Consider the following 21,354-nt stretch of genomic DNA (forward strand, 5'->3'; position numbering starts at 1 on the left):
AGGGGTCTCGCTAGTTTTGTCCACGACTGTACATAGCTATGAAGATAAATGTATAGACACTTTGTCAAGTATCAGAGATATGTGAGAATAAGATTAACGTACCAAGACCAAAGGAACTTCAGATTGTCAACTGAATAGCATCCAGAACCAAGTTAAGTAATTTTATGCTTGTTATTATTTTAATAAATAAGTGTGAAAATTAATCAAGTTCTGTTTAAAGTTGGTCAGCGTCAATCTGCTACTCTAAGCGTGCGAGTGGCATTTCTATCGTCTGACCTAACAGCAGAAGATAAACACGCCACGATAAGACCACGAGACATATTGCTGACACTCGCCTACTTCGTTAGAGCGACAAGTCAAATAATCTGATGGTGTGTGTACCGAAGGCCTTACAGTACGCACACCACAGAAATGTACCGATTTCACTCGTAGAACCAGTAGTACTAATTGCGGTACTAGAATTTGTTCTACGAAAAGCGACTGAGTGAAATTTCTTGTGAGTGTGGCATGCGGCACGAGATAAACAGTTCGCACCGGACACCAGCAGTATACCTGACTACTACAGCCCAACAAATCTGCAGTACTTCCACCGGCCATTTCATGGACTACGTAAAAGTCCATATACTGTCCACGGTCTCATCATATTGAGATTCAATGAACAAGAAAGCTGTCGAAATGTAATTAGCAGACAATTTGCTCAAAGGAGACGAGGGTTTCCAGTTCGACCAATTTTGGAAACTATTCATCCACTTCTCTGCTTTTGGAGGAAATACTGTTCTGAGTTTTCATTACCCGGCATTCCAGTACACGGCATACAAAATAATTAACCACTTAATTCATAAGGCCTGTGAATCTGCTTACTCTCTACTTGCTTTGTGTTACTTTCAAACATATGAAGTTTTATCTGTGACAGACGCTCAGGCTAGCGCTTCTACACAGTATTGACGAGGGGTGTTTAGTAAGTAATACAACACATTTTTCCTGAAAGCAGGATTCCAATACACCATGTTATTTCCCACTCCTTTGGTACAAAACCCTATTGTTCAACGTAATCCCCGTTCAATGCCGTACACCACTTTATTTGAAGGGCCTATATGCCCGCATGGTGCCACTCTCGGAGTGCATCTTCCTTTGGGCCAAACAGATGAAAGTCGGAAGGTGGGAGATCCGGGCCTTATGTTGGATGAGGAAGAAAAGTCCACTAAAGTTTTGTGAGCTGCTCTCGGGTACGCAGGCTTCTGTAAGGCCTTGCTTTATCACGGAGAAAAAGTTTGCATTTTTGTGGTGACGAACCTGCTGAAGTAGTTTCTTCAATTTCCTAATAGTAGGACAATACACTTCAGAGTTGATAGTTGCAGCAAGAAGCAGGACATCAAACCTCTTCAGCGTTAAAAAGCCTGTCGACGTGATCTTACTACCTGAGGGTGCGACTTTGAAACAAAAATCGTTCAAATGGCTCTGAGCGCTATGGGACTTAACTGCTGAGGTCATCAGTCCCCTAGAACTTAGAACTACTTAAACCTAACTAACCTAAGGACATCACACACATCCATACCCAAGGCAGGATTCGAACCTGCGACCGTAGCAGTCGCGCGGTTCCAGACTGTAGCGCCTACAACCGCTCGGCCACTCCGGCCGGCTGCGACTTTAAACTTTTTGTTCGGAGGAGAGGTGGTGTGACGTCACTCCATGGATTACTGTTTTGTTTCCGGTTTGATATGAAGAGTCACGCGTAATGCGCAAGCAGTCCCGCACTGAATGTTCTTTGTTACTCGTTATGGTCTTCTGTTAAGCGGCGAGGAACATAGCGGGCACACACCTTTCTTGAGTACCTCAACTGGTGGACAAGTGTGTCAGCACTACCATCAGAGACGTCCAGTTGTGCAGCGAGGTGTTTGTGATAACCTCGAATGAGAGTGTCCGCACGTGCCAACAATCTAGAAGTCACAGCTGTGTGCGGCCGGCCGACACACGGGAAACCCGTTGCGCGCGACCTTGTGGCGATGATCACAGACGCCTCGCTCAACGACTCGCGGTGCTTTTGTTCTCTGCCAGGTCTCAGTAGCCATCGTGCAAGCACCTCTGAATATCTGCGATGCTGAGGTTTTCCGTCAATAACAAACTCTTTGACACCTCTCTTCTTGGAACGCATCTCCGTTACAGACGCCATTTTGAAGGCGACGTATAGCTCCGCCACCTATCGGATTTCGTGAAGCAGGCATATTCCATGATGTTCCAGAACATATTCTGCCGAAATTGGCCGAGAAAAAAAATGTATCGCATTACTTATTGAATGCCTCCGTATAAAATGGTTTGAATTCTGCCAGTGGCTCGTCTTCAAGATTGCTGCAAGCTGAAAACTCCATTATGATTAGTGTCATAAAACCAATACGGATAGGTCGTTAAGAGGTACTGTATTTCGATTATTCTGCGAAATAGTTGTGTCTAGTAGAGTTATAGAGGGGGAAGGAGCGAAAACGGTGGCTACTGCGGCAGTGTCTTACCGGGCAGAGTAGCGCGGCGGTGCCCGGAGTTCCCGCGCAGCCCTTGTCTTCGGTGACGAGGCGCGCGCTGACGTTGCTGAGGAAGCAGTCTCGCTGCTGCAGCACGGGCAGCGGCAGCTTGCGCGCCCTGCACGCGCTGCCCGCCGTCGCCGCCGCCGTCGCATTGCCCGCAGTTCCGTTCACCGCCGTCGCGTTGGCACTGGTCGCTTCCTCGGCCGACCAAGACGCCGCCGTCGACACCTGTCCCAGGTACGTCGACCGGTCTGAAAAGCATCGCGTTTACCGGCGTCGTCAAAACTCAGTTATTTGGGAAGAGGGCTCAGTAGGTAGGGTATAGATTACAAGGCGGTCTAGACGGGAGATCCCCTTGTAAAAAATTAGGATCTAAAACCACTTTTTGGAACACTCTGGATGCCTCCGACTATATACACTGAAGCGCCAAAGAAACTGGTACAGGCATGCGTATTCAAATACAGAGATATGTAAACGCCGCGCCGGATTAGCCGAGCGGCCTATGGCGCTGCAGTCATGGACTGTGCGGTTGGTCCCAGCGGAGGTTCTAGTCCACCCTCGGGCATCGGTGTGTGTGTTTGTCCTTAAGGTAATTTAGGTTAAGTAGTGTGCAAGCTTAGGGACTGATGACCTTAGCAGTTAAGTCCCATAAGATTTCACATACATTTGAGCATTTTTTAGATATGTAAACAGGCCAAATATGGCGCTGCGGTCGGCAACACCTATATATGACAACAAGTGTCTAGCGCCATTGTTAGATCCGCTACTGCTGCTACAATGACTGGTTATCAAGATTTAAGTGATTGTGAACGTGGTGAAATAGTCGCCACGCGAGCGATGGGGCACAGCATCTCCGAGGTGGCGATGAAGTGGGGATTTTCCCGCACGACCGTTTCACGAATGTACCGCGAATATCAGGAATCCGGTAAAACATCAAATCTCCGACATCGCTTCGGCCGGGAAAAGATCCTGCAAGAACGGGACCAACGACGACTGTAGAGAATAGTTCAACATTACAGAAGTGCAACCCTTCCGAAAATTGCTGCAGATTTCAATGCCGGGCTATCAACAAGTGTGTACGTGCGAACCATTCGACGAAACATCATCGAGATGGGCTTTCGGAACCGAAGACACACTCGTGTACCCTTGATGACTGCACGCCTCGCCTGCGACCGTCAACACCGATATTGAACTGTTGATGTTCAAAATGTTCAAATGTGTGTGAGATCTTACGGGACTTAACTGCTGAGATCATCAGTCCCTAAGCTTACACACTAGCTAACCTAAATTATCCTACGGACAAACACACACACACCCATGCCCGAGGGAGGACTCGAACCTCCGCCGGGACCTGCCACACAGTCCATGACTGTAACGCCTTAGACCGCACGGCTAATCCCGCGCAGCTGAACTGTTGATGACTGGAAACATGTTGCCTGGTCGGACGAATCTCATTTCAAATTGTATCGAGCGGACGGACACGTGTACGAGAATGGAGACAACCTCATGAATCCATGGACCCTGCATGTCAGCAGGGGACTGTTCAAGCTGTTGGAGGCCCTGTGATGGTGAGGGGCGTGTGCAGTTGGAGTGATATGGGACTTCTGACACGTTTAAATACGACTCTTGACAGGTGACTCGTACGTAAGCATTCTGTCTGATCACCTGCATCCTTTCCTGTCCATTGTGCATACCGACAGACTTGGGCAATTTCAACAGGAAAATGCGACACCCCACAAGTCCAGAATTACTACAGAGTGGCTCCAGGAGCACTCTTCTGAGTTTAAACACATCCGCTGGCCTCAATACTCCCCAGACGTGAATATTATTAAGCATATCTGGGATACCTTGCAACGTGCTGTTCGGAAGATATCTCTACCCCTCTAGTACTCGTTATGGACAGCCCTGCAGGATTCATGATGTCAGTTCCCTTCAGCACTACTTCAGACATTAGTTGAGTCCATGCCACGTCGTGCTGCGGTACTTCTGCGTGCAGGTATACAACTTTCTTTGGCTCTTCAGTGTATATTGACCAACAGAGCGAGCTGGGTTTCATACGATTTTTGTTCGCAACCCATTTTGATTCCTACAGAAAATATTTTTGGTCTCCAGAAATATCATAATGTACGAGCATAAAACGCTCCAAAATTCTTAAACATACGGACGTCAGAGATGTAGGTCTGTAGCTCTGCGCGTCTGTTCGGCAACGCTTCTTGAAAACTGGAATGATTTGCATTGTTTCACAATCACTAGAAATGCTTCACTCCTCCAGCAACCTACGATACACTGCTGCTAGAAGTGAAACAAGTTCTTTCGCATACGCTGTGTAGAATCGTATTGGTATCCCATCAGGTGCAGTGGCCTTTTCTCTGTTAGGCCATTTCAGCTACTTTTCTATCCCTTGGTTTCTTATTTCGATGTCTGTCATTTTGGTGGTCTTTCATTGAGTTAAAGGAAAAACCGCAGCGCGATATTCCGCAATGAAACAGTTTTGGGAAAAAAAAGACAGATTTCGACCTTCTCCCTGCTATTTTCCGTTTCGGTGACATATGGTCACAGAGTGTCTGGGCAGGTGGTTTCGATTTGTTTATTAATCTTACATAAGACGAAAACTTATTAGGATTTTCTGCTAAGTCGATAGATAGAATTTCACTTCCGAATTTGTGGAACGTGTCACTTGTGGCCCTGTTTACGCAAATTTTGGTTTCGTTTAGTTTTTACCTCTCTGTGCGGCTTTAGCTACGTAAAATTTGCGGTGGCGCTCTTTACTTTCGAAGCACCTTCCTAATACGGATGTGCGATGTGTCTTCCCCATTCCTAACAAATTTGCACGGCACATACATGTCCAAGGCGTATTGCGCAATGCTACTGAACTTTGTACAATTATACGCAACGTTCTCGATCCAGGAGACGACTTTTTTCGGCTGACGACTGAAGTCTGTTTTTGTCGCTCTTACGAAGCAGAAAAAGCTTATCTTTCTTTCCATTCGTATTTACCGCACCGTTCAATGGTGCTTAACGGCCTTATGATCGCTGTTCCCTATTCTACGCTGAGTGAGTCGAAAAGTTTGGGCCTGCTGGTGACTAAGGTATCTATACTATCACGACCTGTGGTGAGTGCAGTGCGATGCAGTGATTAGCGTCGCTGGCGGGCGTGCTGAGCGTCCCCAGTTCAAACCCAATCCCTATCAATTATTTATTATGTAGATCATTTCTGGAATGTTCTTGAAATATCTTATATTTGATTTCTGTTCTGGTTGTACGTTTGTGTCAGTAATAAATGTACTTTCAGGACTAAGTGTTGGATTTCAATGTCAGTCCTGCCTTTGATTTTTGGACTGGATGGTGGTTTAGACGTGACGGTGCGTTACCTTCATGAGTAGATTACGATAGCCGCATTTTGGTTCGCCTCAGGCAGGGGGCGGCATCACAGTGACTGCATTCGCACAAGATATACAGCGCCAACCCAAGGCCTTATGGTGTGGGGTGCTATTGGGTACAATTACATATCACAGTTGGCGTGTGTCCAGGGCTCTGTGACCAGTGTGACCTACGTGAATGACATCCTGCGACCCGTAGCCATACCCTTTCTGCAAAATACCCCAGACGACATTTTTCAGCAAGACAATGCACGACCACATGTTTCTGCGCGAACACGTGCCTTCCCGGTGTCACAGGACGTCAGTCTTTTGCCCTAGCCCGCCAGATCACCAGGCTTCTTGCCACTCGAAAATGTGTGGGATACGGCGAAACAATAGGTGCAACACTGTGACTCAACGAACTTTGGAACCAGGTAAAAGCAGCATGGATGGCTACACCACAGGACGCCATTCGCGCTCTATATGCGTCGATGCCATCACGCATGAAACAAGTTACCAGGGCCCACTAGGCAACGGGACACATGCAGAACATACTAATGTACATATCCTGTGAATATGAACATCTTATTTCTAGTCGTTCAAAGTGTTCTGTATTTTTCTGACGATAAGTAAAGACCGATATCTCTTAGAACACTGTTTTCTGTGTTTTGCGGACTTATTGAAACATTTTCTTCGAGACTGAACTGAAATAACTAAAATGGTCAAACGCAAGCTCCTCCCACGCCTGTTCAATAATGAAGCAAATATAGATTAGTTCTTTTACAGTCGGAGATGGCTGAATAATTATTGTATGATTACACTGGAAGTAGTCAAGTTCATATGAAATTTGCCCTTTGAATGTAAAGAAAGACTGTGCTGGTAAACTTCTACGTTATTTGGTACAGAAACAGCTGAGTAAAACTGAACGTACTCACACAGTTTTTTCTTTACTTATTCTGATCATTTATAAACTGAAACACAATATTTTAGCGCAACGCAGTCTGACTTTTAATAATCCCTACAAAAGAATGGCCCTGACTAACAATAACCTATACCCTTCATTACCTCACAAAAATCTTCTTTACTCAAACTACTTCAACACAGCGAGCGCCAATACTGCCAGCTAAATAAAAGATTCTAACTACTGAAGCCACTAACTAGTGATAGGCATATAGTTAGCAAATGAAAGATTTTGATAAAGAACGAACAATGTATTTACCTTAATAGTGTTCACAAGTCATAATATATTTATAAATTCTTGATATTTATTTTGACAAATTTCCTTTTTCTGACGGACACGCGTCCAGATCGTCCGCTCATATTAACACCTCAAAACTCTGGCATCTCTCTCCCCACATCCACCACTGCTGGCGACTCACCTCCAACTGCGCAACGCTACGTGCTGTTCACATCAAACTGCCCAACACTACACTAGTGAATAATCCAACAATGAGTCCAACCAGCCACAGACTGCACACAGCGCAGTCAGCGATTTTAATACAGATCGCTACGTGGCGCTGCCAACATTAAAACCTAAACAGCCTACTTACACATAAAATATCTAGGAATATGCGTCCTGAACGAATGTAACTAAGCGACTCCACAAAACGTGTCGTAGGTAACGCAGGTGCCACACAGACTCATTGGAAGAATCCTCGGCACATGAAGTCCGTCAGCAAAGGAGGTAGCTTACAAAACCATCGTTTCACCAATAAAATTTATTGTCAGTCTAGAACCTGTATTAGAAAGAACTGATGGAGCAAACAAAGAAGATCCAAAGAAGAGCAATAACTCTAGTGAGCGCGAATGCGTCACGAACATGCTCAGTCCATTTCAGTGGCAGACGCTGCAAGAGGGGCTTCTTCATCATGTGTGGTTTATTGTTAAAATTCGGAGCGTAAATTCCTAGAAGAATTAACCAACATTTTGCTTCGTCCAACGTACATCTCTCGAAAGAGCTATGAACGTAAAATTATAGTGATTCGAGCTGACAGAGAGACTTACGAGCAATCCTTCTTCCCGTGGACCTTTCGTGACCGGAACAGGAAAGGGGGAACTGACAGTTGTACGCAAAGTACACACTGCTACTCACCATAAGATGGCTTGCGGAGTATGAGTGTGGATGTAGATGAAGATGTAAGTACAGATATAGATGTATTTGCAATGAATCCACAGGGGGACAGTTAGACTCTATCCCTGTGTCTGCCTGTACAGTGATTGTTAATGGGGTTGCACAGAACATTAGAATTACAAATGCAACTGAAAGAAACTTGGCGCCATAGTTAATCTTTACATGCCCATTCTTGGAAATAATTGATACGAACTACTTACAGTAGTCAGCGATTTTTAACTTGTGTACACAATGATCTTAGTTTTACCTTCGTGACAATTAAATTTTACCAGTTTAGTTAATATTCATGCATCGTGTGTAATCCAAATTGCTTTTATGTACTAGAATCAACTACTTTGGCAATAATTTTATCTTGGAACTATCCCATTTGGTCCGTGTTTGCATAGAAAAACAAAAATATCAGAAATTGAGTCCGCGTTGATGCAAAACACCTTACTATTCTTTTATTTCTTTATTCTCCCAAATCAGTTTCGGCGACAAATATCACCATCATCAGTGGGTTTTTTAAATCTAAAACATGCAGACAATAACATGGTTATACAAACACAGTGGCACATTATTAGATTTTTACTATTCGTTTCTTGAAATACAGTTTTCTATGGACACTTTCATACTACCTTATTTATTGTATGTTACAGCATGTTTTTGAGAATTATTGCCGCTGTTTGCGACATATTTCCTGTGCGCTTTTTTTTCTGTTGCCGTTTTTACTCAGCGAACATCATGTCATCTGCAACTGTGTGAGCGGCTGTTAGTAAACAAAATACTAAAAGGTGAGCTTCGCATGTCAGCAATATACACTTGGGCTTGCGGTAGTGTTGTGGAGTCCAGTTATTTGGTGTGTACTGAGCTGTTACCATCCAACGAACGTGAGTACACGAATAGCTAAGTAACAGCACCAAATAACTGGGTTCCACAACACTATCGCAACCCCTAGAGTATATTGCTGTCATACGAAGTTCACCTTTTAGTATTTTGTTTAGTAACAGCCGCTCTCACACAGTTGCAGATGACATGATGTTCGCTGAGTAAAAACGGCAACAGAAAAAAAGCGCACAGAAAAATGTCGCAAACAGCGACAATAATTCTCAAAAACATGCTGCAACATACAATAAATAGGGCAGTATGAAAGTATCTATAGAAAACTATATTTCAAAAAACGAATAGCAAAAATGTAATAATGTGCCACTGTGTTTGTATAACCATGCTATTTTCTGCATGTTTTAGATTTAAAAAAACCACTGATGATGGTGATATTTGTCGCCGAAACTAGTTTGGGAGAATAAAGAAATAAACGAATAACAAGGTGTTTTGCATCAAGGCGGACTCAATTTCTGATATTGTTGAAGTACGTTGTCCTTGGCAACGAATGTTCAGCAGACACACGGACGTCGTCAAGAGTGCTCCAGGGAGGTATTGGTCTCTTGGTCTCTTACATACACGAATGATCTGACGGGTAGGGTGAGCAGCGGTCTGAGGCTGTTTGCTGATGACGTTGTAGTACACTGGAAAGTATCTTCGTTTAGTGACTGCAGAAGGATACAGGACGACTTAGGCAGAATTTCTGTTTGGGTAAAAGTGGCAGATTGCTCTACAGGTAGGAAAAAGTAAGTTAGTACAGATGAGTTAGAAAAACGATCCCATAATTTTCCAAAACAGTATTCGTCGTGTGCTTCTTGAAACAGTCACGTCAATTAAACATCTGGGCGTAATAGTGAAAAGCGATATGAAATGGAACGAGCACGAAAGGACGGTAGTAGGAAAGGTGAATCGCCGTCTTCGGTTTGTTGGGAGTATTCTAGGAAAGTATAGCTTATTTATAAACGGACTGCGCATGTAACATTAGTACGATCCGTTATTGAATGCTCAAATGGTTCAAATGGCTCTGAGCACTATGGGACACAACATCTTAGGTCACAGTCCCCTAGAACTTAGAACTACTTAAACCTATCTAACCTAAGGACATCACACACATCCATGCCCGAGGCAGGATTCGAACCTGCGACCGTAGCAGTCCCGCGGTTCCGGACTTCAGCGCCTAGAACCGCACGGCCACCACGGCCGGCGAGGAGTGAGGGATTGTTAGTCTAATAACCAGCTAGTTAAGTTACTTTTGAATCACAGTCATCGTCATTATCATCATTGCTGGTCGAAGTATGTATTTCCGAACTGGGGTTACCTGTCGAATAATATTCAGCTTGCCATCCCACAAAACATACTAAGCAAAATGGTTCAAATGAATCTGAGCACTATGCGACTTAACTTCTGAGGTCATCACCTAGAACTTAGAACTAATTAAACCTAACTAACCTAAGGATATCACACACATCCATGCCCGAGGCAGGATTCGAACCTGCGACCGTAGCAGTCGCTCGGCTCCAGACTGTAGCGCCCAGAACCGCACGGCCACTCCGGCCTGCATACTAAGCATTGTTGCTGTTATACACAGCAGGCAGTTTAGTCGCAGCTGCGAGTCAGTGATATCTGGTGAAATGGTACTGCATTCACACAATAACCCAAACCCATTTGCGACATGCGACGAACGCATGCAGGCTCCCAGGTAGATGCCATTTTCCTTGACTTCCGGAGGGCGTTCGATGCGGTTCCGCACTGTCGCTTGATAAACAACGTAAGAGCCTACGGGGTATCAGACCAGCTGTGTGGCTGGATTGAAGAGTTTTTACCAAATAGAACACAGCATGTTGTTCTCAATGGAGAGACGTCTACAGACGTTAAAGTAACCTCTGGCGTGCCACAGGGGAGTGTTATGGGACCATTGCTTTTCACAATATATATAAATGACCTAGTAGATAGTGTCGGAAGTTCCATGCGGCTTTTCGCGGATGATGCTGTAGTATACAGAGAAGTTGCAGCATTAGAAAATTGCAGCGAAATGCAGGAAGATCTGCAGCGGATAGGCACTTGGTGCAGGGAGTGGCAATTGACCCTTAACATAGAAAATAGAAAGAGGGATCCTTTATTGTATGATTATATGATAGCGGAACAAACACTGGTAGCAGTTACTTTAGTAAAATATCTGGGAGTAGCGTGCGGAACGATTTGAAGTGGAATGATCATATAAAATTAATTGTTGGTAACGCGGGTACCAGGTTGAGATTCATTGGGAGAGTCCTTAGAAAATGTAGTCCACCAACAAAGGAGGTGGCTTACAAAACACTCGTTCGACCTATACTTGAGTATTGCTCATCAGTGTGAGATCCGTACCAGTCGGGTTGACAGAGGAGATAGAGAGGATCCAAAGAAGAGCGGCGCGTTTCGTCACAGGGTTATTTAATAAGCGTGATAGCGTTACGGAGATGTTTGGCAAACTTAAATGGCAGACTCTGCAAGAGAGGCGCTCTGCATCGCGGTGTAGCTTGCTGTCCAGGTTTCGAGAGGGTGCGTTTCTAGATGAATATATTGCTTCCCCCTACTTATACCTCCCGAGGTGATCACGAGTGTAAAATTAGAGAGATTCGAGCGCGCGCGGAGGCTTTCCGCCAGCCGTTCTTCCCGCGAACCATACCCGACTGGAACAGGAAAGGGAGGTAATGACAGTGGCACGTAAAGTGCCCTCCATCACACACCGTTGGGTGGCTTGCGGAGTATAAATTTAGATATAGATGTAGACACCAGAATAGACGGAACGGTGGCACCTGCGCTATCACAGTAACATTGTACCAGTGGGCGTAACTGCAGTGGCGTTACAGAAAACGAAGAGCCGGCAGCGGACACTTACCCGTGGGCGGCAGGCAGACGGGGCTGATGCGGGAGGAGAAGACGACGGGCGTGGTGAGGCGCAGCAGCGCCAGGTCCGAGGCCATGGAGTCGGGGTCGTACTGCGGGTGGACCAGCACTTCGGAGACGCTGGCGTTCACCGTGCTCACGTCGCCCGTGCACACGTTCTCCGCGCCCAGCGACACCTTCACGTCCTGCGCCGTGTACCTGCCGAGCACCGCCACCGGTTTCTCAGGAAGCCACACAAACTGTAAAAATGGATGTACTGTGTGTGCCAGAAATGTTGCGAAAAACTTCGAGGGTTTGTAGAGGGTGTCTTGAGGAACAAAACGAGGGTAGGAACCCGTGCCCGGAAACGTCATTCAACGATACTACCAAGCGTAGAAGTTATAGATAGCCGCCGCCTGCCACTAGGTCAACCCTTCGGCAATAAACGGACCGTATGCAAAACGTCTCGCTATGTTGATTGTTATTCAGTGACCGTCGCTGACTGAGACGGTCGCCGTTGGAGAATATGGAGCTAGCCGCTGCGTAGAAAGGCCTTGTCCCCTATGAATGCGACGTTCTGTTGGCTCGGTGGATGATACACTACTGGCCATTAAAATTGCTACACCACGAAGATGACGTGCTACAGACGCGAAATTTAATTGACAGGAAGAAGATTCTGTGATACGCAAATGATAAGTCTTTCAGAGCATTCACACAAGGTTGGCGCCGATGGCGACACCTACAACGTGCTGACATGAGGAAAGTTTCCAACCGATTTCTCATACACAAACAGGAGTGACCGGCGTTGCCTGGTGAAACGTTGTTGTGATGCCTCGTGTAAGGAGGAGAAATACGTACCATCACTTTTCCGACTTTGGTAAAGGTCGGACTGTAGCCTATCGCGATTGCGGTTTATCGTATCACGACATTGCTGCTCGCGTTGGTCGAGATCCAATGACTGTTAGCACAATATGGAATGAGTGGGTTCAGGAGGGTAATACGGAACGCCGTGCTGGATCCCAACGGCCTCGTATCACAAGCAGTCGAGATGACAGGCATCTTATACGCATGGCTGTAACGGATCGTGAAGCCACGTCTCGATCCCTGAGTCTACAGATGGAGACGTTTGCAAGACAACAACCATCTGCACGAACAGTTCGACGACCTTTGCAGCAGCATGGACTATCAGTTAGGAGACCGTGGCTGCGGTTACCCTTGACGCAGCATCACAGACAGGAGCGCCTGCGGTGGTGTAGTCAACGACGAACCTGGGTGCACAAATGGCAAAACGTAATTTTTCGGATGAATCCTGGTTCTGTTTACAGCAGCATGATGGTCGCATCCGTGTTTGGCGACATCGCGGTGAACGCACATTGGAAGCGTGTATTCGTCATCGCCATACTGGCGTATCACCCGGCGCGATGGTATGGGTGCCATTGGTTACACGTCTCGGTCACCTCTTGTTCGCACTGACGGCACTTTGAACAGTTGACGTTACATTTCAGATGTGTTACGACCCGTGGATCTACCCTTCATTCGATCCCTGCGACACCCTACATTTCAGCAGGATAATGCACGACCGCATGTTGTAGGTCCTGTACGGGCCTTTGTGGATACAGAAAATGTTCGACTGCTGCCCTGGCCACCACAATCTAAACTCGATGTTAACAAATTTCTCTTCTTCTGAAACGCTTTCCTTGCCATTGCCAGTCTACATTTTATATCCTCTCTACTTCGACCATCATCAGTTATTTTGCTCCCCAAATAGCAAAACTTCTTTACTACGTTAAGTACCTCATTTCCTAATCTAATTCCCTCAGTATCACCCGACTTAATTGGACTACATTCCATTAGCCTCGTTTTGCTTTTGTTGATGTTCATTTTGTGCCCTCCTTTCAAGACACTGTCCATTCCGTCCAACTGCTCTTGCAAGACCTTTGCTGTCTCTGACAGAATTACAATGTCATCGGCGAACCTTAAAGTTTTTATTTCTTCTCCATGGGTTTTAATACCTACTCTGAACTTTTCTTTTGTTTCCTTTACTGCTTGCTCAATATACAGATTGAATAACATCGGGGAGAGGCTACAACCCTGCCTCACTCCCTTCCCAACCACTGATTCCCTTTCATGCCCCTCGACTCTTATAACTGCCATCTGCTTTCTGTACAAATTGTAAATAGCCTTTCGCTCCCTGTATTTTACCCCTGCCACCTTCAGAATTTGAAAGAGAGTATTCCAGTTAACATTGTCAAAAGCTTTCTCTAAGTCTACAAATGCTAGAAACGTAGGTTTGCCTTTTCTTAATCTTTCTTCTAAGATAAGTCGTAAGGTTAGTATTGCCTCACGTGTTCCAACATTTCTACGGAATCCAAACTGATCTTCCCCGAGGTCCGCTTCTACAAGTTCCTCCATTCGTCTGTAAAGAATTCGCGTTAGTATTTTGCAGCTGTGACTTATTAAACTGTTAGTTCGGTAATTTTCACATCTGTCAACACATGCTTTCTTTGGGATTGGAATTATTATATTCTTCTTGAAGTCTGAGGGAATTTCGCCTGTCTCATGCATCTTGCTCACCAGATGGTAGAGTTTTGTTAGGACTGGCTCTCCCAAGGCCGTCAGTAGTTCCAATGGAATGTTGTCTACTCCAGGGGCCTTGTTTCGACTCAGGTCTTTCAGTGCTCTGTCAAACTCTTCACGCAGTATCATATCTCCCATTTTATCTTCATCTACATCCTCTTCCATTTTCATAATATTGTCCTCAGGAACATCGCCCGTGTATAGACCCTCTATATACTCCTTCCACATTTCTGCTTTCCCTTCTTTACTTAGAACTGGGTTTCCATCTGAGCTCTTGATATTGATACAAGTGTTTCTCTTTTCTCCAAAGGTCTCTTTAATTTTCCTGTAGGCAATCTGTCTTACCCCTCATGAGATGAGCCTCTACATCCTTGCATTTGTGCTCTAGCCATCCCTGCTTACATGCGCAGGAGAATAAAACTTCAAAATGGTGGTTGCATATGGTACTGTTTAGCTTCAGCTAAAGATAAGGCTGGGAAGTAGCAACTTTACAAGGAAAACAGCAGCTGTGTAGCCAGTGAGTGAAATGAGAGTGTCGCCGCTTACCCCTGTACCGGCGCGGCGGCGGTGAGCACGTATCTGTTGTTGATGAGCGAGCCGGTGGTGACGTTGTCCTCGCCGGCGTAGACCAGCGCCAGCCACGGCATCTCCGATGGCGACAGCGGCACACCTCCGGACAGCCGGCTGGCTGGGCGGTTGGGCCGGCCGCACACTGCAGCAGGCAGACACGCCACCTCTCACACTCTGTCTGGGACCACAGCGTGTCAGAGCAACACCGACTCAAAGGAAGGCCTCGGCGCTCGTTCGTGACGTCACGTCAGCTAGGCACGGCGAACGCCACGTCTGTTGCAGGCATACTCACAATGGTGTTGTCTCCCTCTCTTACACAGGAAAATGTGAAACTGGTGGCGGTAGTTGACCAACACACATTGTTCTGAGAGATTTCTGCAATCAATTAATTGTGCAATTCATTACACTTCTTAACAAATAGTGTACTCCTGAACTTAAATTTCCACCTGTTTTAAGGATTGACATACAAAAACAACTTCATGGTCCAGCAGCAACAGAATTCGTGCTTCTTTAGCTTATTTGTAAATCTGAGGAAGTTACGTTTGTACTGGGGTGCTTTTACAAGAAACTGTGAACATATTGGTGCTCTTCTTTAGGTATCCTGGTTGACTATGGGGTGAGGAGCACTGAATGTTAATGAAATATCTTGCGATTGTACACGTTGAGGGAGGGGGTGGGGGGCAGAAGAAGAGGCAAAACGGAGATACGTGTTTTATCAAATAAAATTTTTTTATCTTATAAAGTTTCTCCTTTCAATTGCAAGAGGGGAATATTTATCTTTTCTAATGCGCATGTTTAAAAAAAATTTAAGCTCAGCAGTATTTTCGATGTATGAAGCAATTTTGTTTCCTGTTTAGAATTCCTTTCGTTGAAAACGACTGTAATCTAATGACTGGCAACAGTTGGACATTTACACATGTAAATTAGTTCACATTTCCAGTGACGATGTGAAACGAAAATAAATAAATAAAAGAAACAAGTTAATTGTAAGGGGGTTGGGGTAAGTGTCGATAACAAGATGGATCACGTAAATATAGTTACTTGAATGTAAAATTTCCGAAGTTTGCAGTGGGGCAAAGCCTCTTCTCATATTGATCTACGTTTGTTTCGACAGGCTTCAGTGATACAGAACTATGATCTTCATTTGTAGCTTTACGATAGTAAGAAAATCTTTCACCTAAATAAAACTGCAGAATCCAAAACAATACCAAACATTTTGTCCAAAAATAAGAGATTTATAGTGATAAGCACGCCCAGGCGTTTCTGCCTGCAACAGACGTGGCGTTGGCCGTGCCTAGCTGTCGTGACGTCACCAACAAGCGCCGAGGCCTTCCTTTGAGTCGGTGTTGGTCAGAGGGACTGAGACTGGCAGTCACTACGAATAAATTCTTCTAGTGGATGGCTGCGTCAAGTAGGAAATCGAACCAACGTTCCGATAACTAGATGTGGCTTTTATCAGAATTTGTCATCTACACATACACTTAGGTGACAAGTCATAGAATAGCTCCTAATATCGTGTCAGACCTCCTTTTGCCCTTTGTAGTGCCATGGGCTCAGTAAGTCGCTGGAGTCCCCTGTAGAAATATTGAGACAAGCTGCCTCTACAGCCACCCATAATTTGCCTGCGCAGGATTAATGTAGGAACTGACCTCCTAATTGTATCTCATAAATGTTCGGCGTATCCACGTCCGGTGATCTGGGTGGCCCAATAATTCGCTCGAATTGTCCAGAATGTTCTTGAAACCAACTCCGAACAATCGTGGCTCAGTGATATGGCGCACTGTCATCCATGGAAATTCCGTCGTTGTTTGGAGAACCTGAAGTCCATGGCAGCAAACGGTCCCCAAGTAACCGAATATAAGTTTCCAGTTCAACTGGACTAGAGGACCATGTAAACACAGCCCACACATTATTGAGCCACCACCAGCTTGCACACTGACTTGTTGATAATTTGGGTCCATGCCTTCGTGGGGTCTGCACCAGGCTCGAACCCTACCATCAGTTCATACCAACAGAAACGAGCTGACCAGGCAACAGTTTTCCAGTCGTCTATGATCCAAGTGACATCGTCACAAACCTAGGAGATGCGCAGCACGTGATGTGCTGCTAGCAAAGGCACTCGCGTCTGTCGCCTGCTGCCGAAGCCCCTTAAAGCCTTTCGCCGATCTGTCCTCATTGATACGGTCGTCGTACGTCCCACATTCATTTCTGCGGTTATTTCACGCAGTGTTGCATGTCTGTTGGCACTGACAACTCTGTGCAGCGACGCTGCTCTCGGTCGTTAAGTGTAGACCGTCGACCAGTGCGTTGTCTGTTGTGAGAGTTAATGCCTAAAATTTGGTATTTTCGGCACAGTCTGGACACTGCGGATCTCGAAATATTGAATTCCCTAACGACACTGCGGACCTCGAAATATTGAATTCCCTAGTGATTTCCGACATGGAATGTCCCATGAGTCTAGCTCAAACTACCAGTTCGCGTTCAAAGTCTGTTAGTTCCCGTAGTGCGGCCATAATCACGTCGGCCACATGAATCACATGCGTACAAATGACAGCTCTGCCAATGCACTGTCATTTTATCTCTTGTATAAGCAAAGCTAACGCCACCTGTATATGTGAGTATCGCTATCCCATGACTCTTGTATCCCGTCGTGTTTTTCTGTCTGTATGTGAAGACTAATCACAGGAATTACTGTAGGCATTTTGGTACAGTTTTTTCTAACAGATAATTCGATTCCACGTTTATGTATCCATTTTTACTTGGTTTGAGTGTGCAATTGAAACGCTAAGTTACATACGAAGATACTTACAGGGTGCTACCCGTGCGTAGCTGAGTCGGGTCGCTAGTACAATTTTGTGGTACTTGAGCTCTAATCAATATACTGATTGTTCCCCCTATAAAAATATGTAAAGGATGGATCGAGTGGTTTGTGGAGGAGCTGATGTCATGTATTAAGTGTAATTTGTATTAAAACAGGTGCTGGCACCTCTTAGTATCCGTGGCCTGCATTGCCAAAACCTGAATATCTCGTGGGTTGCACACATTTACAGATTATTCTGTACTAAATACCTTCCAGCTAACAAATTGAAATTCAACGTTTTCTTTTGCTAGAATCGCTGTAAGAAAGTATCTTAACTTGAAACATGTGTAGCCATTTCATTAAAGGAACAGACTGAATCTTCTTAAAGTACTACAAAAGGATAAAAATTAAGAACAATCTCCCTAGGCTTTTATAGCCACATAAGAGAGACAGATTACGTGTATTACTCAACATTACTACAAATAAATTTGTTCCATCGTTAACGTTGTTTAGCAAACAACCCACAAGTATGGGGAATGTAATCCAAAGCTACGCTTTTCGGGACTCAAGCTCCTATTATCTGACTGTCTACGTTCAATCCTTTGTACACACGCGCTTAAAATGCGCGAAGTAGCTAAAAAGTAAAAACACAATAAAAATATTCGGACATAAAGTGCACATCCTACATTAAATTCAGAAACACCTGCTTCTCTTTTTCGCTTCTCCGTACTACCGCCCATTCACCAGAGTGATCCTTACCTGTAGTGGTAACAGCGACTACATCTGTTTCAAGTCAAAATATGCCTTTCCGCGCTCCAACTAATTATGTAAATAAATATAAAGTTCCAACTGACTGCAATGAATCATCTGCCGCTCCATAGCATTAATGTCCCTTGATAGATCTTTCCCCAGCAACATCTTTAGAATACTATCGCGCGTCTGAAGGCTCAGTGCAATCATCTGCAGCTGTATACAGAACTAGGCAGTGCACGGAGAGGCACAGATTATGACTTGAAGCAGATCGTGTTACCAATACAGAAGTCCGTTGAATGGATCATAGTATGGAGAAGCGGAAAAGAAAATAAGGTGTTGCCGATTTTGCAGTAAAGACGTGGACTTTATTCTCGAATATTTTTATTATGTTGTTACTTAATGACTACTTCGTGCTTTTGAGGTACGAGTGTATGAAAGCTTGAAGGCACACATCCGGATGATAGAAACTCGACGCCCGAAAGGGGTAGCTGTGCATTACATTCCCAACATTTGGGTGTTATAAGCCAAAGAGCGGAAAAGATAATCTTCACAAGCAGTCCTCCAGTCCTAAAATAGATAACATAAGGAAGTCTGTTGTTATTCTGCACCAAATGACTTTGCTATCACATAATTATGGAAGTATTATCCTATTTGGTAACACCCAAACACAGAGTAGCCAAAAAAGGTTACAAAACTCGAATACACAAAAGAAAATTGATGCATTTTTAAACTTGTTTACAAAACAGTCGACAACGATTTGTGGTGTTTTTGACCACAATGTGCTATTAGAACATGAGGCACAAACCGGGAAAAAGGCATTTTCTACCTGTAAATTTGGATGTCAAAGATGAAAAATTTTTCTATTTTTCGCTTACTACAAGTCTTTCATTGTCATTTTGAATAACCTAAACAAATATTTCAACTTAAATAATACGTAACAATGTGATCACTGGCCGCTGTAACGTTTCAAATAATTTACGAAAGGTAATAATTGAGACTAGTGTTTTCGACGACTGCAGAGCTGTTGGTGGAAAGACATCACTACCGGACAAATTCAGAGCCGGGTAAGATTATGTTGTGTTACCGTGCAGGCCGAGACAACAATGATGTTCTCTTGTTGCTCTGTGGTTGAAAAAGTAAACGCGGTGCAAATGTCAACACTGAAACCTTCTGACCACATAGCAACTATCAGTCTTTTTTCTGTCTGGTTGTGTTGAAATTTACTTTTGGTGCGAGAAACACATAAAATCTCTTGTAATTTTGTCAGTGTGTCATGTCAAAAACGATGTTCGTTCTGCGCGTCATACGAAATGACTTCGCAGGCAGCATATAGCCCATTAGCCATGGGTTACTTGGTACTACACTGGAATATTATTCATGAGTAATATTCTAACACAAAACACAGGAAATTCCCTGTCAGTACCAACTTACAGCGCCATCAGAGTTCACGTATCGGAGAAAAACATCTGCTCTCAGTCTGTAGGCTGAAATCCCAGGAGACTTCTGAAGGCGGAAGCAATTGTAGTAGATTTGTAAATAATCCGTTGGAAAATGGGAGAAACGCGTCATCTGAATGCTTGTGGACGAGCAGATGACCCTTTTCAGGCGAGTCAAACGGAGGCAACGACCAAGTGGGCCTTCACGAGATAAAGTTGCTGTTGCGAGATAGGCAATGGCGAGGATGTCTCTTGGAAATTACGAAACGTGTACAAAAGTCAGAAAAGTTCAGTATAGTTAAACAAGCTCCATACATTGTTTTGCATTTTTCTCCTGCTTGAGGCAGCAACGTTTCCATCGAACCGTTGCATAACAAAGGCGCAATATCGCCTAGTTTTCTCGGAAGCAGTGCGTTCCACTAATTCTCACTAATAATTGCACCACATTGAAGTGGTGTACCGAACATCATGATAGTGATCAAAGCAATGGAACGGAGTGATGTTCCCAAAAGACCCGTCTCAGTGTAGCTAGATATGCTGTACACCAATTGGTGTGTAGAGATTGAGAACACGTTATCTTGTCCAAACTATATCGAAATGCAACGTAGTGAATCGTGAATCGTGGTATCATTGGTGATCAAAGCAACAGTACCACTGCATATCTTCGAAGAAGAGCTGATCACAGAGGAATGGTACTAGCCGGATATTTTAGAGCTTTCTGTGACGCGTGGATGCCGATTTCTACTTCATGGGCCACAAGGTCCATCGCCAAAAAATGTTGAGAGAATGGGCAGCGCGAACGCAGTCGTCTGGTGATTAACCCCAGCCATCATGTGCGGGGACCGCTCTTGGGTCACCTGTTGTACACAAAAGGATATCACCTCGTATCCAGGGTTGAAGAGCACAGCAGAACTTATGAACAGAGTAGAACATAATGACACACAGATGCTTAACACTGGCAGCGTAGATAACATGTACCTAATATTACGGCAGTTGGACTGTTCTCTATAGACGAACGACTTTTTGAAGTTGGTAGTTGAAGTAGAGCGTTTCTGGTGTTCCTTAATGGACGTGATGACTTAGACACTGGTGTTATATAATCATATTCTCTTAACAACTTTCTGTTGTATCATTGTAAACTATCTGCAGAGATATAAAATATATGTGTAATTAAAGAATAGTAATTCATTACATTGTCGGAAGCCTGGGGAATGGTACTCCACGTTATCGTCTCATGCCACACTGATGCTTTCCTCTCTGCTACGACAATTTCTTTAAACATTTTCAATACGTATTCTTCATACTATACTTTACAAAATTACCTTTATTTTCTTTTACGTGTTGCCTTTTGAATTAAAAAGTTAATAGTTTCTGCTATGTGTATGGATGTATTACAGCCTTGCAATTTCACATTTATCACTGAGTCGATGTTGCTTAAACGTTAGGGAAAACAAAATTTTCTGGTAACTAAAGACCTGATACCTTA

At 44.4% G+C, this 21,354-nt stretch overlaps 1 protein-coding gene across 1 annotated transcript in view; it reads right to left on the bottom strand.

Annotated features, from left to right (window-relative positions):
* The window catches only part of LOC124613367 (prostasin-like), a 159,292-nt gene that overhangs the window by 17,550 nt on the left and 120,388 nt on the right, over positions 1-21,354 (bottom strand). The window contains exons 3-5 of the mRNA XM_047142067.1: positions 14,856-15,021; positions 11,746-11,951; positions 2,505-2,767 (exon numbers count right to left, since the gene is read on the bottom strand). Coding sequence (XP_046998023.1) covers positions 2,505-2,767; positions 11,746-11,951; positions 14,856-15,021 — 635 coding nt within the window. The remainder of the gene's footprint in view (positions 1-2,504; positions 2,768-11,745; positions 11,952-14,855; positions 15,022-21,354) is intronic.

This window comes from Schistocerca americana, chromosome 4 (genome assembly GCF_021461395.2).
Source record: "Schistocerca americana isolate TAMUIC-IGC-003095 chromosome 4, iqSchAmer2.1, whole genome shotgun sequence".
Lineage (NCBI taxonomy): Eukaryota > Metazoa > Arthropoda > Insecta > Orthoptera > Acrididae > Schistocerca > Schistocerca americana.